This window comes from Sarcophilus harrisii, chromosome 4 (genome assembly GCF_902635505.1).
Source record: "Sarcophilus harrisii chromosome 4, mSarHar1.11, whole genome shotgun sequence".
Classification (NCBI taxonomy): Eukaryota; Metazoa; Chordata; class Mammalia; order Dasyuromorphia; family Dasyuridae; genus Sarcophilus; species Sarcophilus harrisii.
In genome coordinates, this window is record NC_045429.1 from 114,689,824 (window position 1) to 114,713,756 (window position 23,933).

Sequence of the window (23,933 nt, forward strand, 5' to 3'; positions counted from 1 at the left end):
CAATGACTTATAGGGCTGAAAGAAACTTAGTGGTCATTTAGACCACTTCATTTTAGTTAGACCATTTCATTTTACAGATGAGGAAACTGAGGCCCAGAGAGTTCAAGCATCTTGCCCAGGATAACAAAGACTTCAATTAGAGAACCAGGACTAGAAGGATAATTAATAATAATAATAATAGTTAACATTTAAGTAATGCTGTAATATTTGCAAGGTAATTTAGACATATATATAATTTAATTTTCACTATAACCCTGTGAGATGTGTTGTTATTCCCAGTTCCCAATAACCCAATTTATAGGTAAAAAGACACTCAAGTGAAAAGGTTTAATGACACATTTAGGGAGTATTCAAACTCTAATTCCAAGTCCAGCTCCTTTTTCCCTATTTTGCCACCCATCTCTATACAACTCTGAAGTTGGCAACTGTTGCTAGGACTATTCTTTTTAATACTACATAATAAAATACAGAAAGTATTTTCTATGACCTAGATATAATAATAATAGATATTCTTAATTTTCTCTGGATAACCATTAACAGTATCTAAGAAAATGCCCAGAGCCATCTTGAAGTTATTGATTGTTTTATCACATATCAGAATTAGAAATTTTATATATTTACAACTCATTCTATCAAATGGTATAGTATAACTTCCTACATTTAATGGATTGGGAACAGACACAATCCTAATACACTGACAGTATGAAACTATAGAGAAGCCATAATTGCCTCAGAAGCTTTCCTTGCCTGGGAGCAATTCTTAGGTGTGAATTGCCACACTAACACTCAGTTACCACAAACATGATCTCATTCTACTACTATAAAAGGTGAAAAAAAGTCTTGTTTTGTAAACCAGTTAGATCAAAAAGACATTTTAAGTAATGCAGAAATTCCTTTAATTTCTCTTAAAGTGATGTCCTTCTCGGGTAGAGGGAACATTATCTTCTACCTAACATCCTGGAGTTTGTTGAATGATTTTGCCTCCCGTATTTATATTGATTGTGACTGTAGAAATGCTGACCTTATTGTCTCTCAGAGTTTTTCTTCCCAGATAGAAAAGTTATCTAAATCTATGCTCTTAGATGGGATTATTTTCAAGACCAAGTTACGAGCTTCAAATCATTGAGCAATTAATGTGTTAAAATAACTTACTAGGAAAGCAGGGTGGTGTGTTTGGGTCATATGTCAGCCAAAATGCTGTCTTTTATCACGATGTTGGTGTGAGGCTGCATATATTGGGTTCCTGATAGGCTTGAGGAATGGAATCTGCTGAGCATTCCCCATTAATCATTAGAGAAGGAATGTGTTGAGTTGAAATGAGCTTGCTACCTTATCCAGTGTGTTTCAGTGGAGCTTTGGATTACCAACAAGAGAGTAAAGGGTCAAGAAAAACAATGGAACTGTACAGAAACACACATTGGCATTATTTTCATTGTTACCTCTGACTCTCTTGGAACTCCGGGAGAAAAAACTTTTTTGGAAATATACCTTAAATCTTCTTGGATTGCAGTACTGAGTTACCAGATTGGGTTATAGTTACATTTTTGTCAGTTAAGTCTTAGGGTATGTGCACTAATGTAGTTGAATGATTTTATAGATAATATAACAATGGTGATTCCAAAGCTACATGTTTTTGGAAGTCAGAGGACAGTGTTCAGATTACATTTCTGATATTTACTGTCTCTGTGATCTTTGGCAAAACTCTTTTTAAAAAAAAATTAATAGCTTTTTATTTACAAGTTCTATGCATGGGTAATTTTATAGCATTGACAATTGCCAACCTTTTGTTCCAATTTTTCCCCTCCTTCGCCCCACACCCTCCCCTAGATGGCAGGATGACCAATACATGTTAAATATATTAAAGTATAAATTGAATACAAAATAAGTATACATGTTTTGGCAAAACTCTTGATCTCTAAAGGCTTCCGTTTCTCATCTGTTAAATCAGGGTCTTCACCAAATGAGCACAGAGCTTCCTTCTCCTTCTAGATCCATTATCTATGACAATAGTAGGCTTTATTGTGGATTTTCATTTAGCAAAACCATCACCCTACCAACTCCACCCAACTCTTTGCCATGATGAGCTTATAGGCTACACATACATGGATGCTTAGTCTAGTCCTTGCTTTTACCACAAACTTACTGTTGGATTTTAGGAAGTCCAGATCAGTTCTCTGAGGCTTAGTTTCTTTGTAAAACAAGAGGAATTAGATCTCTAAGGTTACAATTATTTCTAATGCCCTTTGCTACTCTAATTCTAGTACAAGATCAGAGAAACAAGTCTTAGTTTTAAAGGAAATTCTGGTGTCAGCTATGCTTGGAACATAGCCTTGATGAGATTAATGAGAGTTTTCTCCATTTTTATTCCTCCTCAGAGATAATTATACTCCCTCTGTCTCTATTTCTGTCTTTTTCACTATATCTGCCTCTGTCTCTCTGAGAAAATCTTTGTCCTTCTTTTCTTCCTCCCTTCTTTCCTCCCTCCCCCTTCCTTCCTCCCTCCATCTTCTCTCTCTCTCTCTTTCTCTCTCTCTCTCTCTCTCTCTCTCTCTCTCTCTCTCTCTCTCTCTTTCTCTGTGTGTGTCTCTCTCTTTCTGTCTCTCTCTGTCTCTCTGTTGGTCTCTGTCTCTCTCTCTGCCACTCTGTCTCTCTCTGTCTCTTCTTTCTCTCCATCTTTCTCTGTCTCTCTCTTCTCTCTGTCTCTCTGTCTTTTTCTCTCTCTGTCTCTTTCTGTCTCTCTGTCTCTGTTGGTCTATCTCTTTCTCTCTGTCTCTGTCTCTCTTTCTCTGTCTCTCTGTCTCTCTTTGTCTCTCTGTTGGTCTCTGTCTCTCTGTCTCTCTCTCCATCTTTCTCTGTCTCTCTCTCTCTCTGTCTCTTCTCTCTCTCTCTGTCTTTTCTCTCTCTGTCTCTCTCTTCTCTCTCTCTTCTCTCTGTCTCTTTCTGTCTCTGTCTGTCTGTCTGTCTGTCTCTCACTCTATCTCTGTTTCTGTTGGTCTCTTTCTGTCTTTGTCACATGCGCGGCGCACACACACACACACACACACACACACACAGAGTTTAGCTTTCATTTCTCATTTTGCCCAGGGGTGCACAAAATAAAAAAAGAGGTCAGCCAAAAAAAGAGTGGCTGTTAAATTAAATTTACAAAAAGTGCTACTGAAAGAGGTCATACTGTGCTTCTGTTGTCCAAGATTTTATGGCATACAATCCCCTTCACACCGATCTTTACCGAGGCGCCACTCTGTAGGCAGACACAGCACAGTACCCCCTTTTTAAAAAATGTCCTATGATATAATAAACACGTTGTATGCACGAGACCATTAATATCCAGATTTTTTCAAGCTGAACAGAAGTCATACTGCCCTCCTAGGGTAAGTAGATCATTGTCACTCCTGTAGCCTGCTAAAGCTATCCCTTGGGTTCCAATCACTTGGTGAATGGGTGTGGTCAAAAAAGCCTAATTCCTGACCAGTTGTACTTTCCATTCAAGATTGCTTCTGTAGCTGCTATTTTCAGAGCCTGGCACTGTTGCAACTCTGACTTTAGACTAATGCTCTACTTGACACCTTTCCTAAAAAATAAAAGCAAAAACCCAATTCCTACTGTTCCAAAGCAGGTTAGGCCATCTGCAGCTGTTTTCCAAGAGTTCTTAAGATAGGGTTCAGAAGATTTTAATTCTAGTCTAAGCTCTACAATTTACCAATTGCAAAGGAAAAAACACTGACCTTGGAGTTAAGGAGGATCTGCTTTTGTATCCTGTCTTTGCTACTTCTTGCCTTTGTGACCTTGGACAAGAAATTCAATGTCTGTGGGGAGAGGGGATTGGACTCTCCTCTATTGAGACCTTCCCTCTATTTTCCAGCTCTAAATTCTATGTTTCTAGACAAATCACTTTCCCTATTGGGGCTCACCTCTGTTATCTTCAAAGTGAGTTTATTGGACTAGAAGATGATATCTAATAACTTTAAACAATGTTTATTTCTATTAAATAAACAGTGCCTGAGAGGCAACAAGAACTGGCTTTAAAACCTCAGTTTAAATCCTGCCTTCGACCCATACTGCTAAGTGACCGTGACTGAGTCAGTGAATTTCTCAGTGGGAAATTCCCTAAAAGTTATAGAGCAGTAACTAATATGCATTGGAATCAAGGGCTTACTCACCAACCTAATAAAATCACAAATCCAGTGACTCGATCCCCCCTATCCCTGTTAAAGTACTCTAACATGAATTTGACGGTAAATCAATAATATTGTCAGCATTCTCATGCCTCCTTAGGTCTTCAGTGGGTTAATTCTGCCTGCAATTTTTCCAATTCAAACTACTATATAGATGTTTCTTTGCTTTCTAGCTATTATATGAGCCTTGCTTCAAATATTAAATTCTATAATTACATATCTAGAAGGAACTTTAGAATTTACATAGTCCAGTGTTATCATTTTAGTCAACAAGTAGAGCAACATTTTATTAAGTACTCACTTTGTAGTAAGCTCTGGGCTCTTAGAATACAAAAAATAAGCCAGAAGAAAGAAAGTCATTTCCTCCCTCTCAATCCCCACCTCTACTTTCCCTCTAATGGGAAAACTTCCAACTTCCAGTCTAATGGGAGAAGACAAAACTAATAGGGATCTGAGATGGACAAAAGAGAAGAGAGAAGGTACTTAGGAGATTACATGGTAGAGAAAGTCCAGAGAGTCAGGAGTAGACATGGGCACTTTCTGGGCATTTTCATTAAATTGGAGGTCTGAATTTTGTAGGTGAAGAGACAAACCCTAAGGATGTTATAAATGACTTATCTATTACACAATCAATATTTGAATTCAGGTTTTTCTGACTTCAAGTCCAGCCCTCTATTACCAAGCATCCTACCTAACTTTTACAAATGAGGAAAGTAAAATTTTGGCATTGCTTTTTTGGGGTTGGGGAAGGAAGGGCACATGAAGTTTTGAGATTCAAGAGACTGTGATTATTTTGCTCCAGGCCAATAAGCCTTAGGGAAAGATCAAAATGCTCATTGGAAATTTGTCTACATTCCAAAGTTTGCTTATATGTTAGCACCATGTTTTGTCAGCTTCTCAGGGCCATTTTACTCTTGTATCCCCAGTACCCAGCATCTGCCTTGCATGTAGAGATAGAGACTTGATTTTTTTCAAATAGAAAAAAGTTCCTGATGAGGAAAACCCCTCTGCCAGGGGCACCTTCTCTGCATCTCAGGGCCATTTTACTCTTGTATCCCCAGTACCCTATGCCTTGCAAGTAGAGACATGGACTGAAATTTATTAGGAAAGAGAAGTTCCTGGTGAGGAAAATCCCTCTGCCAGTGTAGATGGCACCTTCTCTGCAGCTTATGGCCATAAAAGATTTCTCTAAAATGATGATGTCAAATCTCTTGTCCCCCACACTTTACTTAGTTAGCAAATCTCAGTGAAGCCCAAACTAAATTAAAATATAACTGAATTAAAATATAATTGGAAAATGTTTAACAAAATAAGTAAAAATACAATATAGTATAGATAACAATAATTTGTAGCTTTGTGGAGTTTGACACCACTGGAACTAGAGCACTAAAAAGTAAAATGGCAGACTGTGCATTTCTTCTTTTTCTCCCTTTTGCTGTAAAAAAAAAATAATAATCTTATTGCCTTTTTTACATCAATCATTTGCAGATATACTATGCTATCCACCAAGCCCTTGTAACAAGGCACAAAGTTAAACAAAACCAACAGTTATCTGATGTTCACATCATACTCATTTAAAATTACTCCTGATCATTTATGTCATAAACACTTCGGAGATAGGCTTATCCATTAGCTTGTGCTGTGAAAAGAGTCACAGATTTAAAGTCAGAGAAACAGAATTCAAACTCCAGCTCTTCCACTTGCTTCCTCATTTATAAAATGAGTAGTAGATAGTATTATAAATTTAGAGTTGAGAGAGACTTCAGAGGCCTTGGAAGTCTAAACCCCCATTCTGGTCTCTTATGAAGAAGCTAGAGACCAAGGTAGTTAATAGATTATTTGATCAATGTCACATAATTAATGTCCAAGGTGGGATATATGATATTGTAGCATTATTGGGGGTGGGAAACATGTACACAGGTAATGTGTCTGGGCATCTGGTTATTTAATCAGTTTTAGAATCTACCAAATTATTCTATCACTCAGATTATACATATATACCCATCTTAATCTATAGTGTAAGAGACTCAGTAATATGTCCTTGGCATAGCTCAGCTAGAACTCTATTAACCTTGTCAAAGAAGTAAATCAATTTAAGTCTTGCATAAACCTGCTATGAACTCATGATAGTAATTACTACTTTCTTTTCTAAGTGCTCACAAAAACATTCCTTTAAAAACAAACCCTAGAATTTTGCCAGGGATTAAAAGTCATACATTTTGGACTACTGTCTTCTTTTTTGAGCATTCAGACAATATTTTCCTTTCTCTAGGTCTGTGGTATTTCTCCCATTCACCAAAGTTTTTTAAAAATCGAATGATTAGAGTCTTAGAACATGAAGGGACTTTAGAGAAAACCCAATTCAGGAGTCTGTGGGTAGATTTCAGGGGAGCCCATGAACTTGGATGGGAAAAATGTGTATTTTTCTTTTCATTAACTTCTAGCTGAAATTCAACATTTCCTTCAATTGTGGATGTAGAAAACAAAAACAATTATTCTCATAAGGGATCCATAGGCTTAGCTAGATTGACAAAGGGATCTATGGCACACAAAAAATGTTTAGGAATCTTTGATCTAATTGAACCATCTCATTGTATGGATAAGGAAACTAAAGCTCAGATAAGTTAATTTGGCCAGCCTTGGAGAGAGAAAATTAGCAATCACACATGCAAGTTCTTTAAGTTTCCTGGGAGATAATTTATTCTGATAACTTGAACTTCTAGAAGATGAATAGTTGCTCTCTTATTTATTTCCTCATTTACTTCATTAACCATTTTTGTTTTATATTTTTTAGTTTGAAAATAATGCTCTTTGGTTGAGAAAATGAAAATAGTACTTGAATTGTTCTGCCTTCTTTTTTGTCTTGTACTCTCATCCACTCCAATCAGTGGTTATATTCCTTCCTTGTGTTCTCTTTCTCTTAACAGAGTGTGAAAAGCCCTTTTTGTCATTCTTAGAATTCATTGTATCCTTGAACTCATCCTGGGCTTTGGTGTTTTGGTCATTATTCTTACTGTAATTCTTCAGTTATCTGTTCTTGCTTCCATTTTCTCTACATTTTATATATGTGTGTGTATATATATAGATACATACATATATACATGTACATACGTACATGCATTTTGTCAGTGAGTTCCCTGTTATTTAAGTTTCTTTAGACAATTCTCTTCTTGATTTTTAATTCCTCCAGTGCAATAATTTATATCATCGAAATCTTCTTTCTTTCCTCCCTCCCTCTCTTTCTTCCTTCCTTCTTGCTGTCCTGACTCTCTCTCTCTCCTCTCCCTTCTCTCTTTCCTTCCTTTATTTTTGTTTTTCCTTTCCTTTCACCCCCTTCCTTCTCTTTCCTCTTGAATTGACTTTCTTCAAAAAATTTAAGGTCATGGTATTTTGTCTATCCCCCTTTTTTCTGAACTTTTAAAAAATTTACACTCCCACAGGATTGGCTACATATCAACCTATGTGTAGCAATGACATGCCATATCTATAATTAATGGTGAGATTGATTGGTCATATCCTTTCAAGCTTCTGACCACTTCTACTTTAGCTAGCAGCTCCTCCTTGTTGATCCAGAATAGCAGCAGCTTCCTCAACATTCCCTCTACTTCCTCCAGCTTGAAATTATCAAGAAGTTATGTTTTGTGACTCTTTGAAAAGCACATTGTAGATAAACAAATTTCAGGCAGAGAGTTTTTCTTAGTGTTTAGCAATTATTTGGTGCCTACTGTTTTCCTGGCACTATGCTGAACTCTGGGGATTCAAAGCTCACAGTCTAATGAGGAAGAATGCATGAAAACACCTAAGTACAAATAATCCTTACACAGGAAAAATTGGAGATAATCAACACTGGGAAGACTAGCATTAAGGGTATCAAGAAAGTTTTCTTGTAGAAAATAGAGTTTTAGCTTTGCATCTGCATTTGATGAAATTAACTTAAAAACAACAATTTTATATAATTCATCATAACATATAAAGGAAAGGTACATATTTGTGTGATTCAGTATACACTTCCAAAAAGTAATGTTTGGCATAGTAATGACTTAAATATCTGGAGCCTCTATATAAAGTATATGCTTTTATGTGCTTCTTTCTTTGGAGAGTCATCTGTTTTTCATGGGAGCACATTAGGCAGGGAGAAACTTCTAAGATATATGTTACTTTAGGCCTCTAGGAGTGATGCAATTACAAAGGAGCCATTGCAATTACTGGAGGGAGAAATAAAGAGAAAAACAAGATAAGTGCTGGTTGTGTTAAGGTCCTTCTGTGAAATAACCTTCCTCAGTGTTGGTTTTTCAGGCACTCCTCAAGTGACCCAAGTAGTGATCAAGGAGACTACAGTCACAGAGAATACAGACTTGTATTTGTGCCACAGTGGAACATTTTATCAACATCAAAATCCACTTATTTCACCCAGGCTTCTGGCACTGGTCAAGGCCAGGCTTTCTATTACTTGAAAGAGTGTGTGTGTGTGTGTGTGTGTGTGTGTGTGTGTGAGAGAGAGAGAGAGACAGACAGACAGACAGACAGACAGAGACAGAGAGACAGAGACAAGGAGAGAGAGACAGAGAGAGAGAGAGAGACAGAGACAGAGAGAGACAGAGAGACAGAGACAAGGAGAGAGACAGAGAGAGACAGAGACAGAGACAGAGAGACAAAGAGAGGCAGTTAAGAGAGAGAGAGAGACAGTGACAGAGAGAAACAGAAAGGCAGAGAGACAGGGTTTAATGGTTACATAAAACTTTATTGTAGGCCGGGCATTAGTTGTATTAATGAATCTTTTTTTTTTCTTTCTGATTGTCCTTAAAATAAAGGCCAAGATAATTTTTTCTCTTTTGTAGTACTGGGTAGTTTATGATTTTTAATTGCTGGCATAGGCATAAAGTTATGTTCAGCTCCAGCATTCATGTTATCTTTGGTTTTAATAATTGCCTTGGTATTCTAGTCCCTCCTTTATCATTAATTGGCAAAATTTTCTTTCCTCTGTAATTAAAGTGAACAGCTTAGGTATTAAAATTGTTTTGGAATCTTGAGAATAAGCCACTCTTTAAGGGAAAGAGTACCCTAAATTAATTTTTCTCTATGTCTTAAATCAATTCAATAAGCATTTGTTAAGCTTCTAGCATGTGCAAAACTCTCATCTAGGTGCTTAGCATAATAAGCTACATTCTTCTAGAGCTGAATCAGTCAGCCAATATTTATTCAGTTCCTAGGAAGTATGTTCAAGGTAATATCTGAGGTGTTATGGAAGACCGTAGCCCAAAGAAGTAAGAGTCTTGGTTTCTGCCTCCTGGGAGATTACAATCTAGTTAGGGAGTTAGGTTAGATAGAACACATAAAACCATACCTACAAGGTATTCTCTGATTAGTACCAGATGAGTTGTGCTGACTCTAGGATGGTATAGAAATTCAGATGAAGGAGAAATTACTTTCAGATTATGTTGGTTAGAGAAGGCTTCCTGGAAAAAAAGGAATTTCACCTGGGACTTCAAAGATATGGAGGATGTTGGTAAGGGGAAAGGGCAAGGAGAGCATTCTTTGATAGAGTGTACAGTGTGGGCACAAGGGTAAGAAAACCAAAGGTGTGTTCCAAAATAGAACATTTATTCAGTACCAGGATACGAATACAAGCAAATAAGATGATCCTTAACTCCAAGGAGCTTACATTCTAAAAGGGAGATGGAGTAAGAGAGAGCAAGAGAGGGAACTGAGCTGGGAGTCAAATAAGCATGGTTAGGACCTCTCATGAGATGGGGATCTGGATAATTTACCAGTCAGAAGAGCAGGTCCAAGGAGGAAAGGTTGCAGGGAAAAAAAGTCTAGAGAGTGAACTGAGTTGGAAATGAAGTGAGCAAAGCTGAGCACCACCCCCCACTCCCTAACGAAATGGTAGTAGGAGTAAGAAATTCACCCCAAGGATAATGATTAAACAAATATATGCACTGATTAGAGACTGTATTGAAGAGAGTGGGAGATATAAAAATAGTCAATAAAGGTTCATTAAGACTTATATGTGGCAGGTACTGGGGGAGGTTTGCAAAGAAAGGCAAAAATACACATATACACATGCATACATACATATATACATATACACACAAAGAATATATATATATGTAAAATATATACATACATATATGTGAATACACATATACATGTGTGTGTGTATATATATATATATATATATATATATATATGGGGGTGTTCATGTATGTATGTATGTGCTAGAAAAAGACATTTCCAGGCAACTTAAAAATAAAATCTGGTTGTCTTCCAATTTTGCTATCACCCACAATGAACACACATATGATTAAGGAAGGGGATGGTAGACAATTTTTAATAACTAGGTGAAAATGAGATATATACAGAGGAAATGGCAGGTCGTCTGAGGGAAGACATTAGTAACCGGTGAAGGCCAGTTTCTAAAGAACGTGACACTACATTTGCATTTTGTTATTTGTCAAGATTGTTCACATACATTATGTCATTTGATCTTATCATGTATTGTGTATGTGTATATATATATATATATATATATATATATATATATGTATATGTGTCTGTGTATTTCAGAATCAGTTTTAGAGAGAGACAGCCTCAAAAAAAAATCTGGATCTGAGGCCTGCCTTTGACACATGTATGAATCTGGGAAAATCACTTAACCTCTTAATCAACTCCCTAAGACTGTCAGTGGCAGTGAAGAGACTGATCTGCATTGCCAAGGGAAGTTCCTAATCAGAGAACATCCTACACCAATGAAATCACAGATTCAGTTCCATGCCATCCCATATTGTTGTTAATGCATATCAATATTGTAATAAATGAAACATTTACCATCATTGTGGGTGGTAGAAAAAATGGAAGACAACCAAATGTTATTTATAAATAGCCTGAAAATGTTTTTTTTCAAGTATATGCATGTATATATATATATATATATATATATATATATATATAGGTATTATATGTGCATGTGTATATATGTATATACCATATGAAAAAATTGGGAAGAAACCTGCTTTGGGAAGTGGTGAGGTCCCTGCTGTTCACTCAAGACAGTTATACTTTAAAGTGAATCTGATGATGGATAGGGCAAGAAGTCTTCAAGAAAATCTAAAAGTGAGCCTTCTGGACCCTCTTTCTATCAATTTTAGAGTCAAAGAAACAACTACTTAACCTTTTAAAAGGAAGATAACATCAGGTCAGTGTGTCCACCCTTTCTCCTCAAAAGGTCAAATCTGCCCAAAATGATCTAATTTGGCAAGGGATATAAACAGAGTATTCAAGGAAGACTACGCCTTTGGAGTTAAGATTTCTGAGCTTTGGGCCACGATGGGGTGGGTTCCAGGCCAGCTCTTAGTCAAAGGCAATCATGAAGAAGTAGGAGGACTGCTTTTTTTATACAGCATCTTTCATTCTGGAGGGCAACCTGTATGATTAAAGGTTTAGGAAATTGGCCCTGTGAGTAAAGACTTAGGAAAGTCAGTTTATTTAGCCTAGAGAGAGCAGGCTAAGGGAGGACTTAATAACAGCCTCCAAGAATATGAAGGGATATTCTGTGAGTGATGATGAGCAGCTGTTTCCTATTTTCACTAAGGACCAGATAGGAGGGAAAGAGCTTGAACTGCAGGGAGGAGGGAGATTTAGAAAAAATTTCCTGGACAAAGGAGTTATAATATTGTAGTAAACTACCCATTAAATCAGCTTTCCCTGTTCAGAAATGGGCAGGATTAATATTTTTGGAACAAATGTAAGCCCTGGTCTTCCCTAAAGAAAGGAGCATGGACTAAATAACCTCTCAATATTATTTCCCTCTTTTGTGATGTAGGGAAACATCTCTGTGATCAGTGGTCTTTGGTAGATAACATGACTTCCCTGGCCTAGAAAGAATTGTAAGAGGGCAGCTAGGTGGTACAGTGGTTGAAGCACAGGCACTCAAGTCAGGAAGGCTTGAATTCAGTTCTGGCTTCAAATAGTTGTGTGACCCTGGACCATTTACTTAAGCCCAATCACCTCCAAAAAAAAGAATTCTATTAATTTCCTTTGAAAACTTTCGTCTGTTTTTTTGAAATAATGACTTGGATTTTCTCATATCTCCATCAGGTCTAGAATTTCCTTAGTCTACCAGGCGCCAGTGCTTCTCTGCCATTTGGAGCCACAGCTATGTTTTGCTCTGTTTCTTTTCCACCATTGAGACTGAACAATAGTGAGGCTGAAGTCAGCAGTCACTAACTAATTAATTAAGTCAGAGTAAACAGCCAATTAATTGTAATTAACACAGAGAGAACATTCTCTCCCTGCATTCTGTCCCTTTCTCTTAGCACTAGGGAAGATAAAAAGAGAAAATCTATGTTCCTTTGAATGGAGTCTAATGAGGGAGATGGGACCAGCTCCTTGTGAGAAGTTATTGTTTTATTCTTTGCATTTATATCCCTAGTACGCTGCACAGTATCTGGCACACTAATTGTGTGCCAATTTATTGTTTTCTTGCTTGGTACATCACATTCTCCCCATCTCAGTAAACGATTTTTCAAAACAACTTTAAGAATATATACATATATATATATATATCGAGAAGCATATGATTCAGTGCCTAAAGAAGACCTGGGTTCAAAGTCTGCCTCTGACAGCTACTGGCTATGTGACCCTGGGCAAATCACCTTATCCAGTTAACGATTGGAACCCTAAGCCTATAGATTGCAGAACAAGTGTTGATCTTGACTGATAGTTCCTCCCTGAGAGTTCCCTATTTTAATGAAATCACAGGTGGGGTGTAAAAAAAATTAAGGGAAGAATTCAAAGAAAAAAAATATCAAAGCATCATGAATGACCACAGAAAGGATTTAATAGATTCAGATTTAATAAATTCAAATGAAATGTATTCAGATCCATAAATAGGTATCCTTTATGGGGAGAGATTAGTCAAGGATGGTTTAGGATGAGTTTTTAGGAGCTCGGGAATAGAAATTCCTGAAAATCTTTCCTTCATTGTTCATAATTATGGCACATACTAGGCTGGCAAGATACATTTATTTCTAGCTGGATGATGGGCCCTGTGTGTCTCAATAGTTCAGCTATGTGTTGGCAAGAGACTGTTTGTTTCTCCTGCTTCCAAGTAATGCCTTTATTATTTCTTACAGAATTATTTGTGCACAAGTATAGGGGTCAAGTTAGGGGGTGTAATAAAAAAGAAAGAGAAGAAATGTGATCCTTAACTTTTGAGAAGATTATGCTCTGGTTAGAGAGATTAAATCCTATATGATTGAAATGAGTCCTAAATAATAACATATTATAGCTTAAAGAGACTTTAGAGATCATATCCTCCAATTCACCCTTTGGTTTTACATTCAGGAAAACTAAAGAACTGGAGAATTCACAAAATCTGCTTAGGTACATGGTTACCCAGGTAGTTAGAATTGGAATGAGACCTGATTTCCTTCCCACATTATCCTGAAATGACTTGCTAGTGTTAACGTCCAGTTGAGATGGTTAGTAGAAACCTGAGATTTTCAATGCCTTGTTAGTCCATACTTCTTACCACTTGCTGTTACTGCCTCTTGCCATCTATCAAAAAGGGCAAAATCCTGTGGAATCACCCTGGGTCTAGAGATGCTGTGAAACTCTGGATTTTAAGTGCGTCAATAGCCAACATCAGGAAGTTTTAGGTCAATGTGTGCACATGTGCTGTTTATTACCCAAAAGCAGAAAATCAGAAAGCCATTTAAAAAGGTAGGTCCTTTTTCAAAACCCGAGGACCTGTACAGTGCTGCTGTTTTTCACTTGTTTGAAATGAATACCTCTTAAAGATGTCTTGTATAACTAAGTTAGATTTGCCTGGGAGCTCTCATCTACATCCAGGCTCCTGACTGCTTTTACCCAAACTTATTCCCAGTCTGTGGGGTAGGAGGCACTTTATAAATCCTACTCAGTTCCATTAGGAGTCACAAGCCCAATGTTATCCTTACCTAGAACATTGTGGCTTGCCAGGGAATTTAGGATCAGTAGAATTAAGAGCTAGGGTAACAACTCTTGTTTCCTTTGTCAGAAGATTTATAACAGGGGCCTTCAGAAAGTGAGAACAAGAGAGAAGAAAAGAAAGAGGGAGAAAGAGAGGAGACTCAGAGAGAAAAAGATGGTGGGACACTGAAGGAGGGAGGGCACATTGTGTTGAACCTGACCCTCTGCTCACTCCTCTGCCCCCAATTAAATAAATATGGCACTGAAATCTATGGAACAACAAAACTATTTACTTAAAAGCACTGACTTTATAATTGAAGTTTTGTAGAATGTGTGTCAGCAGAAATAAAGTAATTAATGTCACTTTCTATTTTTAATTTGGCTGGATGATTCATGTCACTTTTTATCATAACAGAAAGCTGATTTTATTGCTTTACATGTTTATAGATAGGTAACAATATGTGGATAATCACAAGTACCAAAAGGGATACTGATAACCCGGAGGTTATCAAGCAGAGGACAGTCTAGATGGTGATGACCTCCAGGATTTGTTATAGGAGAACAGTTGAAGGAGCTAGCTATGTTGGAGCTGGCTCAATTTGGAGAAAAGAAGACACAGTGAAGAATTTGAGGGGATCAGGTTCATTCTGTTTGGCTCCAAAAGCAATAGAAAGGAAAATTTAGACTTGATGTCAGGACAAACTTCCTAACAATGAGAGCTATCATAAAGTAGGATGGACTTCTAGGAGGGTTATTAGGTTCTTCCCCACTGGATGACTTTAGAATGAGACTAGAAGATTCCTTGTTGGGTAAAACACATGAAGGATGCCTTTCAGCTCTGGATTATTCTAAATGGCTTCCAAAGTTTAAATACACTTGTACTGCTATGATATCAGAGAAGTCACTTAGCTTCTCTGGATCTCTTTTGTAAAGAGGAGTGGGGAGGGATGGCCTAAGTGGCCTTCGAAGGGTCTTTCAGCTCCAATTCTGAAACACTTTGTTCCTCAGTTCTTGTGATTTCTTGAAATTTAGATGGTGAATTGAAACTCTGTTCCCATGAGAAGAGCTAAGATTTTTCGAGTTAGGTCATAGTTAATAAATATTAATTCTTTATTTTCTGTCCTGCTTTTTCTTTTCTTCCAGATTCTCAAATCCAAAGACTTAACATCCCCAACCCAGCGTTACATTGATAGCAAGGTTGTTAAGACAAGAGCAGAAGGGGAATGGCTCTCGTTTGATGTCACCGAAGCTGTGCATGAATGGCTACACCATAAAGGTTACCCACCAGCCCTTTGCTTACCTTGGTAGATGTTTGGTGACTGAGTTGTTAAGGGGGGAAAAGAATGACTTCCCTGACTTCATGTTTTCCAGACAGGAACCTGGGATTTAAGATAAGTTTACACTGTCCATGCTGCACTTTTGTACCATCCAATAATTACATCATCCCGAATAAAAGTGAAGAATTAGAAGCAAGATTTGCAGGTAATTTGCTGGAGTTTTTGTTTCCTCAGGTCGGGATGGTGGTTAGAACTTTGTGTGGGTAAAGTCGTGCTGCAGAAAGGAGAATGCATTCTCAAAATGGGGCAAGAGTAAATTTCACTTGCTAGAACAAGGGTGGAACTGGCTGTGCTTAGGAAGAAAAGGGGACATTCCTGGAAAACACCTAGTATCCAAACTCCACACTCTATAGATGTTCAGTTAATACGTTGACCTTTTGACTGAAATGTAATACAGAGAAATGTCAGTTTTAAGTATCATTTTTCTTTGAGTTCAACAATAAAATTCATTTCAGATAGTGGTACAGCCAGATCTTTGTTATCTTTATAATCTGAAAAGGGATGGCACACACTGATAAAAATTCACAGATAATCCCAAAGCCTATTTTAGTATTAGCTTTATTTACACAGGTGTAAATTCCAAATTGAAAATCAGAAAGGAGAGAACTGCATTCTGGATATCCTTCTATCTTTTGTGAGCCTAAAAGCACAGATTGGGCCACAGACATACTTAGGCCTTGAATGCCTTTCTTACACAACATTCCCAAGAGTTTGTAAATTATAAACATGGTTTATTTCAGTTTCACCTGCTCTCTCTGTTTACCTCCTTATGGGGACATTATCAATAAAATACACAGAAGCCACAAAGATGTAGGGAAAGCCAACAGCTAATTATCCACAGTTTCAATAATTGGTCCTTGAATGCAAGAACTCTCAGTAATCCCCAGACATGTTCTAAACTTATCACTACATGCATCCAGGACTAAAATCATGTGGCATTATTTCTCTAAGAGTTACTGTCTCTTCATGAACTAGCCTGACCAAGCTTCTATGACCCTTCTGAAGGATCACAGTAGGGCTTTCTGTTTCTTACTAATGGAAAAATCCCTTCCTTTACTGAAGGCCTTAAGATTTCTGTCAGTATCCAAATAAGTTATGATTTTTAGGAATATGGAGATTAAATGATTAAAATAGCAATTTCTTAATTGTGCTTCTGGGAATTCAAATTTCTGAGCCTCAGAGGGAACAAGGAAAGTACTGAGGATACCATAAAGTTGATGAAAAAGCTTTTTCTTCACTGTCTCCCAAAATAGCACTAGGTAAGGGGGACTTCTGTTTTATTTATACTAAGTTTACTCAATGTAAGACTGATTTTATGTTGTGCTAAAGAGTATTCCTGGTTTGGTAGCCTAGGCAGGGCATCCAGGAATAGTAGATTATCATGCTTTTGACCAATTATGGCCTGAGACCAGCCCAAGTGGATACTGACTCAGCCAAATTTAGGAGATTACTCTTGGAGTGTGGAATAAGGATTTACTATATGATTACTTCTCCCACCAATTCTGGCATTGAGATTCCACTTAAAGAGAGACTAATTTAGGAGAATTAGCAATAACAACAATAAAAATAACTTATTTAGAAAATTTGTTGGTGATTATGTTTATGATAAGGTCTATTGCATGACATCCATCTCAATGGGTGGCAAGCATGGCACCCTGCTGTTGATTTCATCATCCTTCCTACTGTCTGTAACAATGATCAAAGAAATAAAGATGGTTGATTATAATTGATGAAGATAAAAGCTAAATATTTATTACCCAAATGCGTTTTTTTAAGGTATTGATGGCTCCTTCAGTGATCTGAAAACTATAAAGTCCACTAGGAAAAAAAACAGTGGGAAGACCCCACATCTCCTGCTAATGTTGTTACCCTCCTACAGACTTGAGTCGCAACAGTCCAGCCGGCGGAAGAAGCGTGCTCTAGATGCCGCCTATTGTTTTAGGTAAACAAAACAAAACAAAAAAATCAAATAAAATCATTTCTTCTTTCACTTTCTGAATGGCTTTTTCTATCTATTGAACTAAATCTTACTCCTGGCTTACTTAGCCCAGAGAAAGGAATCATGGCTTATTATTAACTTTCTTCTTCATAATTGTAAGTAAATGCCATATATTCCTTTTTCTTTTGCCTACAAGAGGTTGCTAGCAGTGCTTATTGATGTAAAAGGCAGAAAAATCTTACTTTTAAATCCTTTCACAGATTCATCTTGGCTGAAAAGGTAATAGTTTTTCTTCCTATTGCAATATGTAAGGAGTGAAGTAGCAAAGTGGATAGAGCCCTAGGCTTGAAGTCAATTAGAGCTGAGTTTAAAGCCTGTCTCAAATACTTATAAGTTGTGTGACCCTGAGCAAGTTACAAAATTCTCTATGCCTCAGTTTCCTCATCTGCAAAATGGAGATAATGATAGCACATATCCACCCAGGGTTGTTATAAGCATACAATTAGATAATGTTTGCAAAATACTTAGCACAATGTCTGACAGGTAAATGCTTCAAAAAAAATTTTTTTAAGTAGCCCTAGATATTTCTAATAACAGAAAGTAAGAGCTAAAAGGGACTTTAGAAGTTGAATCATCTGATCCAACTCCTTTATTATAAAAATGAGGAACTGCGGACACAGAAAAGTCACTTACCCAAAGCACCACAATTGTAGCTGGGCTTAGTAAGACTATGTCCTTCTTGCTGCCTGATTAGTGCCAGGACAGAAAACATAGAAAGGGAAGGGAGCAGAGTAAAAATCATGTCTTCTTTCAGAATTGGTCTAGAAAGCACCAGGGTGACTGTTATCCTAATCAACAGTATCAAAGAACTAAAGATGAGACCTGAATCTGTTGTGACCCTGAATCTACTACCACAGCCAATAGAAAGAGGAATATCAGATCTTAAATATGCTTTAAGAGTATATCTATTTCTCATTTATGCTCAAAGGAATAAATATTACATTCCTTGGTCTAGACCTGTTTTGTTTCATTTGATACTCTCATTACTAAAAATGCCATCTATACCAGCTGAGACATAGGCCAATCTTTCTCACTGGTGATCCACTCATCTTTGGTGGTACTTTGTCCCAAGAAGGTTTCACTGGCACAACATTTAACCTTCATGCTATTCCTATTTACCACATGTGTGAAGATAGACAAGATTTTTAGTCTTCCAGTCTTGACTTCCTCATCTGTAAGACACAAAGATTGCATTAGATCAGGGCTTCTTAATCTGAGCTCTGTAAACTTGAATTGAAAAACCTATTTTGAGATCTATATTTCAGTTTAATTATTGTCCTTTGCAATCTTCTTTATTTTATTTTATGAATTTAAAAGCATAATTTTGAGGAGGGGGGTATAGACTTGACTAGAATCTGTGGTACAAGAGTGTTCAAGAACCCCTGATCTTGAAGATCTTTGGAGTGTCTTCCTGTACTAAGGCATCTAAAATCCTTTAGGATTAACTGATTTAGTAGTATATGTTTCCTTAAGGTGGAGACTATCTGTATTTATATCTAATGACTTAATATAATGCCTGACATCCAGGCACGTGATAAATGCTTGACCTAATTGCAAAATTGCCTTTGTTCAGAATTGCAGAGAATTTGATCTTTTCCAATCTTCTCTCTGCTATTGTCTGACAAGGAAATTGAGAAGAAAAGTTTGATCATTCTGGCCAGGGTTTAGATTAGCCAGGTTCAAGGGCTCAAAGCATAAAGCATAGCAAATCACTGTATTGAACTAACAGGATCATTCTATATACCAGCTTCTTAAACAGTGGGGTTATAACCTCATATAGGGTCCCAGAACTCAATATGTGGGTTACAAAATTATGATTTGTTATCAGTAAATGTTTGATTTATATACCTGTTTTATATGCCTACATACCACCAGGGTCACATAAAAATTTCTTGGGCAAAAAGAGGTTACAAGTGGAAAGAGTTTAAGAAGCCCTGTTTTAGATTACAAGCAAAGCCCTAAAGACCTATGGTTCCTTTTTTTTTTTTTTTTCAACAGGAATGTACAGGATAACTGTTGTCTGCGCCCACTTTATATTGATTTCAAGAGAGACCTTGGATGGAAATGGATTCATGAACCCAAAGGGTACAATGCTAATTTCTGTGCTGGTGCCTGCCCATATCTATGGAGTTCAGATACTCAACACAGTAGAGTAAGTATTTCACTAACTTTAATACTTGCTTCTAAAGCTATTGAAAGTTCACAGAAGAGGTGTCAAACATTCAACCTGCAGTATTCCCCATTGGAAAATGTTTAACAAAATACAATGGAACATAGTTATTACTACTATGTGGTTTTTCTAAGTCAATATATATCTTGCAGGGGTCTTATGGTTTATTGATCCCTAGTTCTATTTAAATTTGACATCATTGCGATAGCATTTAGACACACATTGATATTTCCAAATGATTTCTGGTCAGCGTGCAGTAGGTGCAATACTATTCATGGATGGATGCTGGAGGAATCTGTTACATGGGAGAGAAAAGATGTGAAACTTTGGTAAAAGAGAAATCAGTTATTAGTTCACCCGATCATTTTCTGCCTTTCAAAAGGTGCATAAGGCTTGTTTCCCCAAATAGTTTGCAAGCTTACTGAGGGTAAAGACACTCAGGATTCCTTTGCATATAGCAGGTACTCTGAAAATAATTTTTGGATGAATGAGTGACAGAATAACATTGTGTTAATAGACAAAATGATAAGAGGAAACAAATTTGTTACTTGGAAACTGGATGGTAACTTGTCCTCATAGTAATTTGTTAAATGTTTTAATTTCTAAATTCTGCATAGACTAAATTAATGTGAAGATTTATTAGTTTTCTAGTTATGTAAGTCAAGATATTAACAAATGACATTTGGATATAAGTTTAAAGTTTGCAAAGTACTTTATACAGGGAGTTCCAAAAATAGTTTAAAACTTTTAAGCTGTTAAACCTTAATATTATTATTAATTATTATTAATTATTAATTAATTATTAATGATTTTAAAAAATTTAAGCTTTCATACCTTAAAACTGTATTAAGACTTTTAATTATAGTTTAAATAATTTAAGCTTTAATAGTTTAAAGCTGGACTAAGACTTTTGAGACAGTTATCTTTGAGATTATTATTATTTTTATATTTAAAATAGTTTGGGACACACTGTGTAAATTATATCCATTTTTAAATCCTACAATAACCATAGTTGCCACAAGTATTATTATTCTCATTTTATAGATGAGACAACCAAGACTCAGAGAGTTTAAATAGCTTATTCATAGTCACACAGTTTGTAAATGTGATAGGTAAGATTTAATTCAGATCCTTATAACTGAAGATATAGCCTTCTAGATCCTATGCTTACTAATTATGAACAGAGAGTTGATTTGAGCAGGGGAAGGGGATAAGGACTGCGAAACAGATTAGTTCTTATGGATTCTAATTTAGTCTTGTCTTTGCAGAGTATATATTTAAGAAAGCCTCTTGATCCTCTATTATACTTACCTGTACTTAGTAATAATTATGAGAATAGCTAGCATTTGTATAGCTTTTTCCATATATATATTTGTAAAGTATGGGAGAAGAGAGGTATTAAACTGACCACCAAACTGTAGGTTGACAGAATCCTTGTGCTGACTCATTGTTGTATGCTTGGGAAACCTGGACAGTAAACCAGTTGGGAAAACCAGTAAACCGTACTGGGAAACTGAATCGTTTCTATTTGAATTGTCTTGAAATTCTGAAGATCACTGGGGAGGATAAGATACCAGACACTGAGGTCTTTTCTTGAACTAAATTTCTAAGCATTCCAACTCTACTGCAGAGAGCACAACTCTGTTGGGCTGGCCACAATGTTCAAATCCCAAATGTATTTCTGCCAAAAGATTATTTTATGGAGAATTCACACAGGGCAAGCACTCACAAGGTGATCAGAAAAGACAATGCAAGGACAGTCTCTCCTAAGAACTTTAGAATCGATTGTATGACACAGGAGACACTGGCACAGGACTGCCCAGAATGGTGTGCCCTCATCAGAGTAGGTGCTGTGCTCTATGAGCAAAGCAGAATTGATTAACCCAAAGGAAATGCTAGATGTGCAAAGTTAGACAGTCCACTCCAAATGGTCATAGGACTAATTTTTGTCCGATCTATAGCAGAGCATTCCAGGCTCACATTTGTCCAATCAGCCACAGTTGGACACACTGCAATTTGACTCTAACATAGTGATATCATTTTGGTTCTGCTTGAGAACGGATGACTGCAATCACTAACCAATCAAGTTTTGTAGAGCATTGTGGCTATGTTATATCATTTGATCCTTAGAACTAAAGAAATTGTAAGCTAGGCTGGTTGGCAAAGGTCATTTAATTCAGGTTTTTTTTTCATTTTATAGAAGAGAAAACTGGAATTCATTGAATTTAGGTGATTTGTCTGAGGTTGAATCATTAGGTTGGAGCACACCAAATCTCTTAACTTACAGTTTCGTGCTTTTTTCTTTCTCCTTTATGTCATTCATATGGTCCAGGTTTTCAAGTGTCTGTATCAAGAACCTGCCAACTTCTGGCATAGAGAGATTAGACAATATAGTATGCTGGAGTAGAGATATATGCTAGATTTGGAGATAACAAGAGCATACCTTAGTTTAGAGCCAGCTTCTGTAACTAGGTGAGTGACTTTGATAAATCCATTTAATCTCAGAACTTAAACTTCTTTATCTGTAAATGAGGATCACCTGATTTACAAGATTGTGAAGAATCTCAAAAGGACATGTCATGTGCTTTGCAAACTTTAAAAATTATTTAAATACTATTATTTGCCCCTCATAATCTTCGTCATTCTTCCTGCTTATGAGATGCTGTGGGAGTATCCTACAGCACTGAATAGAAAAGTGAATCTGTCACCAGAAAACACACATAATTTATCCAGAAGTGAAAGATGAGTCTATAGAATTTCCCTGTGCTTAGAGTGATCTCTCCCAGTAATATTGTCCCAAAGCACAGATAATCAGTTCTTTCTGATATCTGAAATGGTTTAAAAATGCCTATATCTGTCTGACATCAGACAAGCAAATATGACTTGCATTTCTTCCTCTATATTTTGAAACACTAGATTGACATTTGAGGTGGTACAAAAGATATAGTACCTGATTTAGAGTCAGGAAGACATGAGACCCAGATGGCTGAAAGGGGAAAGTGAGGCAGGTGACCTTTCACAGCCCTCCCTCACTTAAATCCAACTTACTTGCATGTCATAGCATTACCTCCCTGTGTCATGGTCCTCCTCTTTGAGAATGAAGGACAAACAACAAGAAATAACAATATTATATCAATTCAATTTGACATTCCAAGGTAACGGAATCCTGTCTCAAAAGAGATTCTCATACATTCCCTTCCCTTTGTGTGGATTCTCTCTAGACAGATAGGGCAGCAGTAAAAAACAGTTTGGGCTGGTCCCTTTGTTTGTCTCCTTGATACAGATAGATAATATAAAAAATGGGGAGTTGTGCTTGTTTTTTAAGGAAATGAGGAAGAATAAAAGTCATGGTCACAAAGATGTTGTTTGGACAGCTCCCCAAGAAGCTAGAGTTTAATAAAGTAGGCAATACTGCTGGGCTTAACAGAACTTCTGTCTGAGGCTGAAAAACTACATGGAATCTTTGAAGATAAGGCCAGTTAGTGTGTAAGCTAATACATTAATGGTATCCTTGTAAATACTTCCATATAATCAGTGGGTAACTTATAGACTTCTCTTGGTGGATATCCAGGTGAATATAGTATGGGACTAAAAGTATAGTATTAAAATATGTAGTCTTCCCTTTCTTCCTTCCTCTCTCCCCCCTCACAACATGGAACTCTAAATTGATGTGATTTTAAAGTAATAAAAAGAAAAGAAAAAGCAGTAAGAAGGCTTCTTGTTTTGCCCTTGATCTTTTCATTTCTGAAAACAAATGGTAAACCGAAGGAAATTTCTTTTTGGAGCTTCAGAGTAAACAGAAACTAGGAATCCCATCGCCTAATTCATTTGACAGGAAGCCTTCAGAGGACTTGGAGTTTGGAGATCATCTGGTTCAGCCCTTTAATTTTGTAAATGAGGCCTATGGTCACATGGTGCTGGCTTCAGAAGTCACAGTTTAGGATGTTGAATTTAATTTTCATTCATAATATTATGATACTTTGTCCCATCAATATTCTCACCCTGAAGAAAGGGATCATACTCTGTATTCAAAAGTAACTTCAAAATCTATCATATAAAGTTGTGACAAAGTGGATATATTTTTTTCATTTCATAAACATGAATGTTTATGGTAGGTAACAAAAAGTTCCTTACTCTAGGAGAAAGAATAACAAAAGTCAGAAGTTCATAATTTAGTTACAAAGACCTGTTGTATGAACATGTTGGGGGGGGGAGAAACATTGCAATTATAAAGAAATTTAGAACCAAATTTTAGCTTTTGCATTATCATTATCAGTAAGTGCTTAGGAACTTTATAGGAA

General features: G+C 36.7%; 1 protein-coding gene across 1 annotated transcript in view; it reads left to right on the forward strand.

Annotated features, from left to right (window-relative positions):
* The window catches only part of TGFB2 (transforming growth factor beta 2), a 99,432-nt gene that overhangs the window by 71,865 nt on the left and 3,634 nt on the right, over positions 1 to 23,933 (forward strand). Inside the window, exons 3-6 of the mRNA XM_003767713.3 lie at positions 15,270 to 15,402; positions 15,498 to 15,608; positions 17,240 to 17,405; positions 19,461 to 19,614. Coding sequence (XP_003767761.1) covers positions 15,270 to 15,402; positions 15,498 to 15,608; positions 17,240 to 17,405; positions 19,461 to 19,614 — 564 coding nt within the window. The remainder of the gene's footprint in view (positions 1 to 15,269; positions 15,403 to 15,497; positions 15,609 to 17,239; positions 17,406 to 19,460; positions 19,615 to 23,933) is intronic.